This window comes from Littorina saxatilis, linkage group LG2, assembly GCF_037325665.1.
Source record: "Littorina saxatilis isolate snail1 linkage group LG2, US_GU_Lsax_2.0, whole genome shotgun sequence".
In the NCBI taxonomy this organism is placed as follows: domain Eukaryota; kingdom Metazoa; phylum Mollusca; class Gastropoda; order Littorinimorpha; family Littorinidae; genus Littorina; species Littorina saxatilis.
The window spans coordinates 53,781,360-53,797,591 of record NC_090246.1 but is presented as its reverse complement, the minus strand read 5'-3'; the positions used below and the strand labels follow the sequence as shown (position 1 = coordinate 53,797,591).

Here is a 16,232-nt window from a genome sequence, read left to right as displayed (position 1 = left end):
CGTGACCTCAGGTTCTGTTTAGGTGGCACCTAACATATGTAACGCAAATAGGTATGGTTCGGATAAGGAACAGAGAACGACGGATGTGAACATACGGTATTTTTTTTACAGTTTGTTTGTGTTAAAAGAGACTTTGTCTGCACAATAAGTAGCAGTAAAAGTACAACCGTTACAAAAAAGAATTCTAAGACCTAAATTGCTTTCGCAATTTTTTTTAGAGAGAGAGAGAGAGAGAGAGAGAGAGAGAGAGAGAGAGAGAGAGAGAGAGAGAGAGAGTTGGAGAAGGCAAGCAGAAGGCACAGGCAGTAAATGCTTATAATGGCATGCAATAAAATGTTGTTTGGGATTTGTTAACTAAAACTTGCGGTGTAAAAACAACAATGAATGTTGCTGTGCATGTGCCCTGTAAATGGACAGATTATACGGTGTGAATGCGAGGCCGGACTTACCGTTTTTATAGTGTATCAAATGCTTCGTCTGATATATACCGCGAGGTGGTTTATGTTCCTTCACAAGGCGACATTTCTTCGCATACTTGGGATACTATGTACTGTATACGCGTTTGTCTACACACACAGATAGACAGACGGGCAGACACACAGACACACATCATCATCATCAACATCTCCATTAACCGAGCAAATACTGGCATTCTGTTTTCTCTTCCTCCTTCAACCCCCATGCTTATTTCTGTGTCTACAGCACTGCCTTGCAATAAAACATGCACTTTTCCGGCAAACTGCACTGGCTTAGCTAAACTCCTATTCATATCTTTGATAATGATGAGGACTACAAAAAAGATGCACTAAACGCAAACCAAAACATTTTCTAGGCGTAGATTTTGTAGCGTGGAACCACCGCAAAGCTATAGCTCTCTGGTACAGCTGCTGCTTGTGCCAAGAATTCGCGATGACACCGTGTACCTTTTTTATTGCCCGGAGGTGTCTGCACAAGAGACCGCACAGATAAGCCAGTGAAATAGATATTTATATATATACAACACGTCACGGCATACATTAATTAAAACGCCAGCGTCGGCGTAAAACATTTGTTTCATGTGTGTATACTAAGATCTCTGTGAACACAACCGATACAGTCTAAATTGCACGTGCTCTATGAACGAATAATATTGTACAGTGCCTTTATAAACACTGAGTTAATAACGTCGAGCAAGACGACGTAAGAATGCAAAGGACGTCTTCATTTAAATGCACTTACATCCATTTTCTTGCAACCTAAATGTATATGATGATTGTTGAAGGTGGTAAGGTCTAAAGGGTTATCGTTTATGATAGGATCCTTGTGCATTCACGCAGACAGGAAAACATGCGCAATTGAAACACCTTCGAGTTTTTAGTATTGGTGTTTGGTTGCATAAGGAGCTGCGTAAGACTTCTTCAAGGGGGTCTGAAACAGAATACTACATTAAAAGCATGCTAAGGTAGTGTTATAATTTTTTGCGGTGTCACTATCAAGATACAATTATACATAGCAGTTTTTAGCCAACGCTTGCGGTTTCTGGAGTATTTAATGTCATACGATTAACAATAGTTAACTGTTGTGAACAAGTTCAAAAGACTCGTTTACAGCAACAGCATACGAACGGTTGCTGTAATATTAAAGATAAATAAGACAGAGGTGACGCTATATGATTTATCTGTAGTGTGTGCTAATGAATTTTTTTTTTATAAGTCCCTTATTTTCGTGTTTCATATCTAAAATTCTCAATACAATCGCCGTCTAATGTAGACCTTCTCATGTAGCAAATTCCCATTCAATAGTAGTGAAATGAATGTGCCAAGCATACGCTAGGGCAATAGGCCTCTTTCTATTTCATAAATCAGATTAAACTATTTCGGTATTTTCATCAAGAATGTTCTTGTCTCCGGTATTCTGAGGAGTACATTAGATTATCCTATTCATGTGTTCCTGAGTTTTTATCACTGATTTTAGTATCTTGATATGGTAAAAGTATAGGATGTCTGATCATGATGTACATGCATGTATACTATAAATGCCTTCCCTTTTCAGGTCGTCTTTTTCATGTTTGTGTCTTTACCTCAATGTTCATTTTCACATTAACGATTTCAACAGTAGTCATCTGTAGTAAAAGTAAAGACAGCATCATTTGTATTTTAACATATTGTTTGAATTTTAAAATGTACTGCAAGATCCTTTGTAACCCATGAAGTTCGCTTTCTAATACTTTGGTAATTTTGCTATAATTTTGAATTTTAAGTGTCCCGTAAGTGTCTTTTTTTTTGGGAGACAGAAAAAATCCATGTAAAGGAAACGAAAGTTTGCCCAGGAAAAAATCCTACCTGGTTTCTGGCGTTCCCACTGATATTTCAGCGTGCAGTTGCAACAACAAAAATGCCCAAATCCAATCCAGTTTCTGACTTTCCCACTGATTTCAGCGTGCAATTGCAACCTGCACGCTAGCAAGTGTCGCTTCAATATGGAGCTATACCAGCTCTCTGGCTACAAGAGCGGGGGAGTCTGCCGCAATTGTCGCCATAACACAGCCGGGAGAAACTGCAACTACTGCAAAGAGGGATTCTATAGGGACAAATCCAAAGATATCACCCACAGAAAAGCTTGTAAAGGTAGGATGTTGTATGAAACCATGTATGCTTTTTTGTTTGGTTTCTTTTTGTTTAGCGCGTTTTGTTTTCCTTTTTCTGTTCTTGCAGCTTGCAATTGTAATTTGCATGCTCGGCGCTGCCGGTTCAATAGGGAGTTGTACCAACTGTCCGGGTTCCGCAGCGGAGGGGTATGTCTGAGCTGTAAGCACAACACAGCAGGGCGGCACTGCCACTATTGCAAGGAGGGATACTATCGGGACAGCAACAAACGCATCACTGATCGCAGGGCCTGCAAAGGTATATACTGCCTGCCTGGCTTGTCTATACCATACCCTGTGACCACCATCCAACATCCTCTTCTTCCACACTGAATTCACATCTGTTCAGCTATCTGTCATTAGGAAGAAATAAATCCAAAAACAAAGAGACTGCCAACGTTCCAAAATTCAGAATCAAAAAACAAGAAAGGTAGGTTGTTGGAACGTTTGTTATTGACATTTGTCTGTATTGTCATTAGGAAGAATCAAAAAGAGCCGATGCGTAGTATTTTAGGTTCAGCTCATGTATAACTGATCTCCAGAAGTGTTTTAAGTCGCGCGTGAGTTAAAAGGCCAAGCAATCGTGAGTGTCCACTGTTCAGTTCTGCAGCTGATTGACATCTTGTAAAGGCATCCGTTGTTAGAAAAAATAATTGATCAGTTATGAGAATCCCTCATTCAGCTCAGGTCATTGATCTCTCTAGATATCACCTTTATTTTAGAAAACAGACGAATCATGATAGTCTTTTGTTCATCTTAATTCACTGATCTCTTGCAATGTTCAATGTGCTAGAAACAGAAAGACAAATCATGAGTGCCCCGTGTGCCAGAAATAAGGTATAACCTTGGACCTTTGTTTGGGTGTCTTTACTTCAACTCAGTATCAGTATTAACCCCTTGAGCTAACTGCATTCCTTGGGAAGAAGAACGTTAATATAATGACCATTAATGTCCAGCTATCATCCGATTTCTCTGATACGAACGGTTCTGACAAGTCATGAGAAAAAAAGATGCCAGACGCTTGTGTCCCTTTTCTGGTGCACGGGTATAATCAGATACACGTCTGACCATGAGTGTCCGTAGTTCAGCTCAACCCATGGTTTGTTCAGACGAAATCAGTGGTTGTAAAATGTGATGGTGTCCTAACAGTTAAAAAGATGCAGTCGTCTAAAGGCAAAATCAGAAGTCAGTTATCATGTGCCTAGCCCAATGATCTCTTCAGAAGTCAGAAATCATTAAAAAAAATCTAAAAAATCAGATCATGAATATATGCCTGAAGCTCAGCTCAGCTCATTACCAGTTTTGTCCAGACGTAATCTCTGGTATCTTTCCTCTCAGTGTGGAGCTGTGGTGATGTTGTTGGCGTTGTAGATGTGCTTGTAGAGATCATCACCATCGCTGTTGACAGCCATGGGGTATAGTGGTGGCTTCTTAGAACTTATATAGACGACTCATTTTGCTGATATATATATAAGCTTTCGGCTCTGCAGATAGTAGAAACCTTGGTATTGGCCTGGGTGGGTTCTAAGAATGATTGAGAGACAACATTCAATGGAAATGTGCGCACGGGACAGCTCATAGTTATCATCTTCGCATCAAAAACAACATTTACATGAGGTCATGAACGGCAGTTTTTGCACTCTCTGTGCGCATGGGAAGCCGACTTTGCAAGTATTGCATATTGCCCTGTGGAAATTCAATTTGCACATAGTGTGTGCTTGGGGAAACAAAATTTGCAATGTATATTGTGTGAACGGGAAAACAAAACGTACACATACCGTGCGTATGGGAATCATTTTAATTTATATAGCGTAGACATGTTTGAATATACGGGTTCATGGTTTAGATCAATGTGTATTTGCTTTGGTTCATTTTCTTTGTTTTTTTGGTTTTTTTGCATGTGTGGGTTTCATTTTCATTTCTTTCGCAAGGCTTTATTCTGATTGCTTTGCAACCAGCTACTTTTCCATGTCAATTTGTGTGTGTGTGTGTGTGTGTGTGTGTGTGTGTGTGTGCGTGCGTGCGTGTGTGTGTGTGTGTGTATGCGTGTGTATGCGCGCGCGCGTGTATGTGTGTGTGTTTGTGTGTGTGTGTGTGTGTGTTGTTTTTATTGGCTTTGCTGTTAATATTACCAGTTTGTCTATCGTATAATGTTTGAGAGTCTTAATCTGTACATGCATTGTTACGTTATCTCTGATTTTATTTTATTTTCCTTTCTATGAATGCAACGTTTTTACCTCTTAATTTTGTTCATGGCACACATTTGATAAATATGACATGAAAGTGCACAGCCAATGCCGTCCAAAGGTAAGTAAAATGAATGTTTATAGAAAATGTTCGTAAATGTGGTTGACTGGGTTACAGATGTTCCAATGTTAACTTACTTTTTTTCTTTCACAATCAAGACCAAAACAATAGTGAATCAGGCTTAAACGGCGTTTTCTTTGAAAGGTCTGTGAGTTTATCAGAATGTTACTGGGGAGCTACCGATTCCACGAATAATTCCCATGCATTTCTGCAGAATTTGCGAATGGTTAAGATCGTGCGTATACATAATGCCAGACTGCAAGATCTTTTCAGACCACGCATGCACGTACAAGACTTGCATTTGCTTTCGACTGCGCATACTTATGCCCATATTGCAGCTGCATGATTGATTGGACAAAATATTACTGAGCTAAAAACAAAGGAACGATGTTTAGCCAAAGAGTACGAGCAACATAAACAAAAGGCTAATTACTTTTTAGATTCAGGGTACCAGCGACAATAGTTTACCGAAAAAACACTGTGAGCCAAACAGTGAAAACAGTGTTTCCTTCCTTTTGCGTCTCCGGTCTACAATACTAGTAAAGTATCGAATAGCAGCGACGCTCCAGCAAGCATGGAACAGTAGAAAGGGGCGCCAAAGGAAACGGCAACAAAAGCCTCACAACCTTCCCCATGTTTGGGCACAAGTAAAGTGTTGTATTCACTTTCCCGCCCACCAAGCTATTAAAGCATCTTGTCGCCACAGCCGTCTAGGTTATGCCTGAAGATTTCATACCCCTGGTCCATTCTTTTTTCCTTCTTTTGCCAACTTCATCTCAGTCCCGCTTCTGTTAATGGCCATAAAAATCCGAAGGTTATAGATGTTGGAGTGGACCTGCGAAAGCCGTAACACAACACGTAGTTTTTAGATGGTGTGTGATAAAACAAATCCTGCGATTAGCGCCTTGTTTTTTTTTCATTGCCTAAGGTCGGTGTACTGGCAAAAAAAATATCTAAAAGTGAGGGGAATCATGGACTTTGTACGCAGGCGTGACGTCTGGCATGTTGTTGGTGTAACATGAACCTGTCACAACGACGATAATATTCAACAGTCTACGACTAAGGTCGTGTGTTTGCGCAACATAGAAGCTTCCGGAAAGAATGACCACTTTTAGCAGCACTGTGGTATTACGGCCATGTTGTGACAGCGGCGGTTACTACTACAAAAGCACGTGATAAACTGTAAAGAGTGACGCCTGAGCTTCACAATCATCAGTGTGAAGCATCAAATGACTTGACACTTTACACAGTTTTAAATCCCTGCCACTCAGAAACACACCTGTAGATTACCCACTCAAAAGCCATACAGCTGCTTTTATTGAGAATGACAATGACCTTCCTTCTGTGGTCACATTTTGGGCATATTCCTCAAGTGCCTGTCGAGACTTATAACAATATTTGAATCGCGGTGAACTGTGAAATGAAAATATGCTTCTGGGGCATTTTGAAGCTTGCAAGACGAACAGTCTGTTAGAACAACGACTTTCCTTTGGATTCACGGATTGGACCACCCACCATGATACAACTAGGTGAGGACAAAAGTGAGGAACATTTTCAAGTTTCCAGCAAACCCAGGATCGCCGGCGCACTTCAAACTTGAAGTACACTTCAAGAGAATTAAATTAAATATTATAAGATTTCACACTGGATATACTTGGAATTCGAATGGCCTTTGAAGACAATGAAACTACACGAGCTGGTAAGTCAGAGTCCACCACCTCAACTTAAGATTTGTTTCATCATTGAAACGAGCTTTCGGCACTAATAAGACAAATCTATCTTGAGTAAGTTAAACAAGCAAACAAAACAAAACAGAGCTTTTGAAAACCATGGTCAACGAAAAATTGACTAAAAGACCAATCGGTTAACGTTTTTGTGATAGGCAGAAGTTAATAATCAGCATGACTCATAGACTCGAAGAGTACAGCAACAAGGGCACTCGCAGTTTAGATAATCTTTTTCATTTAAAAACCAAGCCATAAATTGATTTACATAGTGTCCTGTATCTGAATAGATCTGTAATCCAACTTGGACTATGTACGCTGCTTTCGATCCAGCTGCAGCGGGAAAGGGAGCGCTGTGCAGCTGCGGCCTAAAAATGGTGTTTAATTTAAACCTACACTGTAAACTGAAGCGTTCCACTTTTGAACACACTTTTTGTAACCAGTTGTGAACACTATGTGTGACGAACTATGTTAATGCGGTTGGAACAAGTAGCACACATGGTAAACACAATCAAGTGCTTACCATCTCGGTCCATGTATGCTACTTGTGCTGGTAGAATCATATCGCATTTCACCCAGTGTTCACAACTGGCTACAAAAAGTGTGTTCAAAAGTGAAACACTTCAGTTTACATTGTATCTACAATCTTCGAGTGGGGATTCTTGATTCTGACGGATTCTACAACCATGGTTCGAAAATCTTACAGTTAGAAGCATATTCGACTCCGACGTATGGTGCAATAGACCGAGAAGACGTGGAGTAAAAAATGGAGGAGAGAAAGAGTGGGAGGACGATAAATAAATAATGTGTGTGTGCTACGCGCACTTTCTATGAACCAGTCAGCAACTGACTCACTAGGTCATACCATTCGTCAAAATCAACGGTAAACATCGCGTGAGAATCAAATGTCATCCGGAGAAATGAAGTAATGCGGGGAATGGTGACCCTAGAATCCCCGTGACACAATATCTGGGACTACGTGTGAAAAATTACGGGGAATTAATTCCTTTATAATCCAGCATGTCGAAATGTCGTCACAAAGATATCTTTCTCTCCTTTTCCCCGAGCCATTTTGACAGCAATGTGGTTCTCAGATAATACGCTTTTCAAAATAAATGTTACATTTTTGTTTGTTTTGAAGTTCGATGAGCAAACTGATAACACTCAATAATATTGTTTTAACATTTATTTAGTGTGTAAGATTCTGACTATTCAACTGAAGTAAACGTTTACCTTTGATTGTTGAAGAATATGATTTTTTATCTTCAAAGCTTAGTCAGGATTTGTTCCTCATTTGTATCAATTACGCAAATACTTTGCAAAAGTTAATTTCAAATGTCAGATGTTTGGACGCTTCATTCCAATAATAATGCGTTTTAAAAGATTGTTTTCAAGTCGGCTTCAAGACAGATCACAATATTCTTATTTCTTGACCTCAGAAAAACAACAAAGGTATCTTTGTAAAATACACCGGGAAAAACAGAATGATACCACTTTCTGCTCTGTTTAACAACTACAGGGTGGCGTTATCCACTTCTTCATACCCATTGCATCTGCATTACTTCTTCTCGTGCAATGGTAACGTCATGACAGACATACAATACATCCCGATGGTTCTCAGTAACCCATTCACAGAAAACGACTTTCCCTGTCTACTCTTGCTGACATTTCTAAATCCTAGTAAGCTGTTATTCGTTTTGAACGTAATCGATCCCCCCCCCCCCCCCCCCCCCCCCGGCCCCATACCCAATGCATCAAAAGCAGACACAACCCACCAGAATTGCTCGCAATAAATATTATGGAAAGCATTAACTTTCAAAATACTGTAATATAGTTACCAAAATGACCTTCACTAATGATGGAGGTGCACACTGGTATCTGTTTTTCCATGTGAATCCTTGCGTATGCTTCTGTTTACATTCACCAACATTCGGAGGTGGTGCAGATACGGTGAATATAATTTTACATGAGACAAAAATAGCATAACGACTAATGTTGTCTTCTTTTAGATGAATGAGAAAACTCAACATATCCCCCAAAAGATTGATCTTATTCATCTTTGTGGCCGTGTTTCCTTGTATTTGTCAAGGATCAAAGATTTACTCCCTACCTAAGAAAAGGCCACTGATCCCAGGTAATCGTTTAAGCAATTTCGAGAACAGTAACGACCAGATTAGATTTCAGTACAGAGAGGTTAACGTTATTGTAAATACAGGGTACTTAAAGCAATCGCATGTAAATTACAGCTTTGGAAGAGCGAAAGTTGCAGACTAACCTCTTACAGTAAATCGTTCAAGACACCTGTTGAAAACATGGCCACGTTTCCGGCCGACAGAACAAGCAGCTGTCGCCAATTTCGGGTTTCTTCGAGAACTGTTTTGTCGCAGAATAGTTGTGTAGTTGATCATGGTGTGAATGTAATAAGGCTTTCTCTTATCAAATAAAGCACCTTCGATCCATAGAAATATTTTAAGAAACTCTGTTTTTGAGCCATGATTTGTTCCAGTTTCAAAGCTTAGACGCAAAACTTATGGTAAGCCGGGTTAGAAGTAAAGGAAACATGGTGTAGCATCTTTTTTAAACTACAAAATATTGTTTTCGTTGTTCGACCGGTTATCCTTTGCAGAAAATATTGTCAGAAAAGAGATTGACACAACCAGCGTTTACAGTTAGTACATTCTGAAAATACATGACAGCTGAGTCTGTAATGTGTGGCCCCTAGGATGAGGGGATCTCTCCCACCAATAAGGCACACATTTGCTTGTTTAAAATGATTGGTCAGGTTGATTAAGGTCAGCTTTTGCTCGAGTTTACGCCCTAATTGTTTGCTAATTATTGTTTCGTGATATTTGTTTTGAATATTTATTTGTTTGAACCAAGTTGATCAAGTATCCCTGCGATGAAAGGACATCTCAGTATGAAGGGACACTTGTGGTAGATCCCATGCGTGTCCCTGGGTCTCATCCTCTGTGGTTTCTGCATTCCTGTGATTCCATGGGCAGCCTCTCCAGGAAGGAACCGCTTATTGCTCTGCAAACCAAAGCAGTCGACCGAGAAAAAAAAACTCCAATGACTAGTTCTCCCAAGGGAACTTAGACGCAAACGTAGCCAGCATCCACAGTAGCTGTTTGACCAGGAACGGTACAGCAAATCACCTTGCGGGACGAAGCAGGAGCAGAGTCGTGTCAGTACGTTTTAGTCCTGTAGCGGTAGACGACAGCTCATCCCAGGGCCGGCGTCTTATCGGCCCCAGCCCTTTCAGCAGGCGTTAATCTGATAAAAGGCCAACAAGGTTTAATCACCAGTCGATCGGGACAGACCCCCGGCCCTCGGGCTACCCTCGTTTACGCCTGGTCTTCCGTCCGCTCTTCTCGCCGCCTCGGATAGAAAATTAACCCTCTCACCGCCGCCCCGCCACATCTGATAGCAAATTAACCCTTCAAGTCAGGGATCAATGCCTGTGGGCTCGATCTCTTCTGGGACTGCACGTTCAGCCGCGGCGAACTGCGACTTCAGTGCTTTAGTCGTAGGACGCCTGGTTGAGGTGGGTGACAGTCATTTTAGTCACAGTTGCTGGCCGAAGGTAAATGACACTGGACCGGCAAGATTCAAGCCAGACGAGGATAAAGTAGGCGTACGAAGAATAACATTGAGTTACTCTAGGAGAAAACAACGACAGTCAATAACAGCAACGTGGACAAAGTCTTTGATAAGACATTTGTGATTTTTAGCATTTCAGAATGGACGATGCTGTTCCTTTGTGAACAGCAACAGAAGATGTCAGCAAACGGGCTGTCTCCTGACTGGCCTTGCAGGTGGCCTCCTAAGAAGTTCATACGATAAGGTTACATATTGTGGCAGTAACCTTTCTGGTCTTTCTATATTATTATAGTCGTAAACGTCATGGTTGTGTAGAATTCTGTGAGATTTAAGATGTATTTCAACAGGACTTAAACAGAGTAGCGTGTGCTTCTGTTTCAAACATTTAACGTGTGGTTTAAAATAATGTTACTATACTTTTTCAGGGTTTTTTGGAAAAAATACAGACAAGTCTCAAACATAAGTTCAAGGATTGAAACGTTTCTTAAAAATTGTAAGTACGATAGAAAATAAATGAGCGTGAATGAAAAACGTTTTCCCCCCAGGTTGTCTTTCTTTTAAATAGTTGGAGTTTAGTCTGAGCAACTGCAACACTTTGCTCTTGGCAATGCAACCACCTGAACTCGTCTGTGATTCAATAATCTCTCGGTTGCTCTGGGCGATGCGAGGCTTTTGATTAGACAGTTAGCGTAATTGGACGGGTTTCGCGATAGTCCGTGGGTAGTTGGCCTCCTGACTATTTACACCCGCAGATTGTGTTAGGCAGGTGGCCGGTGTAATATTTTCCACGCTCAGCCTGGAAATTAGTCCCTGGGATGAGATAATTATACAGAATGATGTGCTGTTGAAACGCAATTTACTGGTTGTTTCAAGCATGTATGGTGCTTCTGAAACAATTTCGTCTTTTTTTCTAAGCAGAAGGAGTTTGAGATGACAACTGCCAAGTAAAATCAATCATCAGTGGAGGATCGATTAGTTCTTATCTAAAGAAACAATGTAGTTGTGACAAAACCAGAGAGAGAGAAAAACAAAGGTCAACCGTCAGGTAATTACGTTTCTCCAGGAGGAAGTGTTCTTTCAGTTTCCATTTACTCCAAAATGTTAGCAGGTAAACATGATAACCACGTGTTATTCGCTTCCAGCCTTCGTTAGCTCTGCTACCGAAGCATTGCAGGCAGGTTTCAAAACACTTCACACCTTCCCAATCGTTCGCCAATTCAAAACAGTATTCACAGAGAGTAGAATTGATAAATGTGTGTAGGCGTGGGTTAATTGGGGGTGACGAAATGGGGCGAAAGCCTTATTAAAGCGGTGTTGCCAACGTATTGCGAAGGGCGAAACAGAAACGACGTATTGTTTCAGAAACTGCCACACTTACTTTCAAACATTGACTCACGTATTTTTGAGTTAGACCAACAAACGTATTTTGAAACAGCAGGAAATAACATTTCTAAATGAACTGTTGTCCGGTACAAAACCCTCTAAATCCGAATTCTCTATTTTGACCCACTCACGAAAAAAGGCTATAATCTAAGCATATGCTTCAGAACGGGTCCTACCATCATCATTATGATATTGTATTTAAAAACATTAAAAAAAATAAAAGAAAAAAGCATACAATTCAAACACCTGAACTCCCCCGAAATCGGCGTATGGCTGCCTGAATGGCGGGGTAAAAACGGTCATACACGTAAAAATCCACTCGTGCTAAAAAAAAAACCATGAGTGAACGTGGGAGTCTAAGCCCATGAACAAAGAAGAAGAAGAAGAAACACCTGAACACCGCAAGACTTCCAGCATCTCAGAAATATTATTTGACACTTCTGGTATATTATGCCAGTGTTTTGATCCAATGAAACACTTCTACGAGCAGGCAGTATCCCTGTAAAATGAATAGATGGGGCGCGAGGGATGAGCGAGGAGAAGATACTGATTATCGCAACACGTGCAGGTATTTACCTGTCACAATTAGGAGATAGCTGGCATTTTGTCTTTGTTTAATTGACTTCACTGTCTTGTGTACCAGGGTCCCTCAGGAGTCGTCCCCCCCCCCCCCCCCCCCCCGATTCTCCTTTCCCGAGTCTCTCTCTCTCTGTCTTTCTCTCTCCCTGTCTCTCAACCCCTCTCTCACTCTGTTTGTCTTCCTCCTCTCTCTCTCTCTCTCTCTCTCTCTCTCTCTCTCTCTCTCTCTCTCTCTCTCTCTCTCTCTCTCTCTCTCTCTCTCTCTCTCTCTCTCTCTGAGTCTCCTTCTCTATGTGCCTTACCTTGCTATTAGCCTTCTACTCCAGGCTGTATCCCGCCGTGCTGGAGATAAGCAGGTATCGGCGTGCACCTCTATACGGAAAGGTAGCGCTCGTAAATCCAACACCTGCACCTTGGTCTGTCGGCAAACAGGATTCTTTACGTGCCAGTCAGGTAAAATAGTGAGGAAAAATGCATCCCCCCCCCCCCCCTCCAAAGAACCGCTCGGTGGAAACATTTTTAGAAAGCCCAGTAAGACCCAAAAAATCACAACAAAGTAGTGATGATAAAAAATCCATATATATCTATATATAAACACACAAAAATCAAACAAAGAAAAAGCATTACATTCCGAAGAAGTTGAGGCAAAAAGTCAATCCAAAGACAGAATGAAGAAAAAACGATTTCAAAAAATGTTTACGATCAACAAAGAGAAAGGTTTAAATTACGAGGAAGTTGTATAAGAAAAAACAGCGCGGTAGAGAAAAAGTGAGATCTAGGACTAGTAGTCTGGCGATTGAAGATTTGATAAAACCTTCACTGATTCGGTTTTTTTTAACAAAGTTCCTTGAGTCCTTAAGAAAGCAACGTGAGAACGCAAGAGAAAACATCCTAGCAAACTCGAAAAGAAGAAAGAAAGAAAGAAAGACACGAACAAACGAACGATCTCAGTTTATGGCTTGGCTGGGTGTGCCCGGGAGGGAAGACGAGCAATCGCGTTTTTTGATCGAGAAGAGATTTCAATCGAGCAAAAACAAAACTTAACACAAATCCTTCCAAAATTGTTTTTCTCACTGAAGAATGTAATCAACTAACAGCCGATCGAAGAATAGGTACAAAACAAAGACAAATAGGAAAATACACAAACAAAAGGAAAATAAGTCCCATCTGCCCTCTTGACTGAATGTAAACAGTTGGAAAAAACGAACGCAACATTATTGCAAAAGGAAACGTCATTATATTACATTATATGTGCCACCTTTGCTGTTATGAAGACTGACAAAGGCACACAGCTTTAGACATGACGCAAAGCAGAGATGACTGCCTGTGTCCTGAGCAGGGTAGCAAACAATGCACGACCGCACAGGATGCACGTGTATGACCTCATTCTCTGCATGTCAGTACTGTACACAGAGAATAGCCCCACACACTTGACGCCTCATGAAGAGCTCCTGATATGACTTACTTCCTGCTTCATTTAGCTGAGCTATCATTTTGCTGCGATTATGCTCTGGTAGAATCGTGACTGCATGAGATTTGGCACTCATTCGGCTTCAGAACATAGACAAATATCAAAGTCTTGCCTCAGAGTCAGGACAGGTGTGCTATTCAGTTTGTCCGCGTATCAAAAGACAATTCATCCCGCCGCGTAAGCTAGGATTCCATTCTTACGGCTGCGGTGCGGCTCCGGCGACGGCAGCGGCGACGGCAATTTGAAAAACATTGATGAAAGAAGGGATGACCCCATTCACACGGGTGCGGTACGGCGACGGCGACGGCGACGGCCCGGCGTGCGTGCGTTTTTTCAAGAAAGCTCCATGTGGCTTTCTGGACTGCCGTCGCCGGACGCTGTCTGGTATTTTGTGGGCGTGTCTCTTTTCCCGCGTTTTTCTCAGAGCCTTTCCGAGCACAAAGAGACGAAAATACTGCTGAAACCTTTCGCCATCGAGTTGCAGTTCTTGAACAAGATGGTGATGGGTTCCATACTGCCGTCTTTTCTCCAAAATGGCATGCACCCACCAGCGATGTCGTCTCTTTTGGCGTTTTTTCATTTGGCGGTACGCTAATAATATTAACATAAATTGTTCTTCATTATAAATGACAGTTTGCATGAGACGAGACCAATGTGGAGCCATGGCGGCATTGGCGGGAAGAGAACATATCCGGACGACGTCGCCGTTATAAACGGTTCACGACGATGCGTTTTTCTCGCCAGAGCCGGATGCCGTTGCCGTCGCCGGAGCCGGAGCCGCACCGCAGCCGTAAGAATGGAATCCTAGCTAGAATGCAGCAGAAATCTTTTAGAGTGAGATGTAGCTTCAATATTACCAGCTATTGCGTTCTAAGTCAAACTATCGGCCCCTATCGCTACGCTGAAAATACGATAGCGTCTATATTGCTATTCTGGGGTTACACATTTCCAAAATGTAACTTTTTGCTTCGATGCGATTGTTTTCTGACGATTGCAGACGAAATTTCCTCGCGCGTCCACTCTTCTGCCCTCTTGTGGCAACAACACGTACAATACATTCGTACTCAACACAACGTCGAGTTTGAGGTGTTTTGTTTTTACCTGTAATAAAGCTAACAACGAGGAAGAGCGAAACACTGCATTATTGCTGTTGTTGATAGTTTGTTTCTGCATTTGAGTGCCCCCCCCCCCCCCCCCCCAAAAAAAAGAGTTATTTTTCAAGCGAGGTAAGTCTCACTGAGACTTGGCAAAGCGGCGATGTCCCTTTGCTCGACACATTTCTAGTTTGGAGATTTTGTTGTGTGCAGGAACAGAAATTGTATTATGATCTCATGTTTCTGTGGAAAATAAGCAGATTAGGTATTTGTAATCATCTTTAGAGTTGGCAAGCAGTGGTAAGTATAATTGCATTTCTTGGATTGTATGATATGGCAGTGCAAAGACCGTCTGCTCGAGTTGAAGTGATGACACCGGAAGCACGTGTACTTTGCTTTTGTAAATACTTATTCCCTATCGTTACACTTCCGTAACAAAAGCTGAAATAAGGTTGTGTGAGGCTATCAAATGAGATTCCCCGAATTCCCCTGAATAGCAATATTCGAAATGTCATTAGTACCCGGGCCAATCATCATGTTGTTTCTTCATCGTCTACCCTCAGTATTTTAACAGCTGGAATGACTGCAGACTTGTTTAATGTTCTCCTTAGTGTCGCCTCTACATTACAATCTGGAAAGCTTAGCTTCGAGGCGCCTCGTAAAGTACGCTTCCACATTTACCACAGACAGTGTAATAACTGAATTAAACGAATCCACAAATACAAATAATCTTTTACAGACAATTACCTGGCACGCCCAAGCCTCTGTATTCAAAACTAGGACAATATTAGCACTCACACAAAGTGTCTACCACCTCTGCGTTTAATAACACTGACACGGAAAGCGTTCTGTGAGACAGAAACTGCTCATTGAAATTCCCCAGCCTGCAGCCGGTGGCGCGCATATCCATCCATCTAATGTTTCAGTTTAAATGCGGAGAGCAATTGACTCAACAGGCAATTTGGCATGGAAAGTTTAGTGCTATATACCTCGCCTCATGTGCAGCAAAGATTGGGATAAGTGCACACAAACCTTCATCTGTCAACTCCAATTTCGAAAAAACTTCAAGACGAAGAAAACATGGCCGCTCTTTCCTTGAGATCAAGCACACTTATCTTCCCTTGTCGTCAAGAGGCGAAAAAGAGGCCCGCGCGCACGCGCCGGGGTGAACCTGCATGTCAGTTTCTATTTCTGTCGTCTGCGACGCCTACCGTGAGTTTATGAAGGTGTCATAAGCCATCAAATTCTCAGTTAACGATAATTCAACCAGAGTTGCACTTGCGATGTTGGCAACTGAGAAGGTATGAGGTTTAATCATCTGGAATATGTCCTTTCTGTGTGTTTTTTCCTCGAAAAATGTTTTTACTTTCACGCTGAAGTCATGCAGGCGCGGCAATGCATACCTACTGAGAAAGAGAAGTTCAGGTATTTTTGGAAGAAAGGGAAGAAAT

The 16,232-nt window shown here is 41.6% G+C and overlaps 1 protein-coding gene and 1 long non-coding RNA gene across 4 annotated transcripts in view; one reads left to right on the top strand and one right to left on the bottom strand.

Moving 5' to 3' along the window:
- Window positions 1-15,881, bottom strand: part of LOC138959269 (uncharacterized) — a 156,751-nt gene extending 140,870 nt beyond the window's left edge. Inside the window, exons 1-2 of the long non-coding RNA XR_011453677.1 lie at window positions 15,814-15,881; window positions 12,519-12,634 (exon numbers count right to left, since the gene is read on the bottom strand). This is a non-coding gene — a long non-coding RNA (uncharacterized lncRNA). The remainder of the gene's footprint in view (window positions 1-12,518; window positions 12,635-15,813) is intronic.
- LOC138959268 (netrin-1-like) overlaps window positions 1-16,232 on the top strand; it is a 107,642-nt gene that overhangs the window by 66,486 nt on the left and 24,924 nt on the right. For 2 of the 3 annotated variants that reach the window (XM_070330674.1, XM_070330672.1), the window contains exon 3: window positions 2,694-2,882. In XM_070330674.1, coding sequence (XP_070186775.1) covers window positions 2,694-2,882 — 189 coding nt within the window. Of the gene's footprint in view, window positions 1-2,417; window positions 2,607-2,693; window positions 2,883-16,232 lie in introns of all 3 variants that reach the window. The other variant, XM_070330673.1, reaches the window with a different exon arrangement.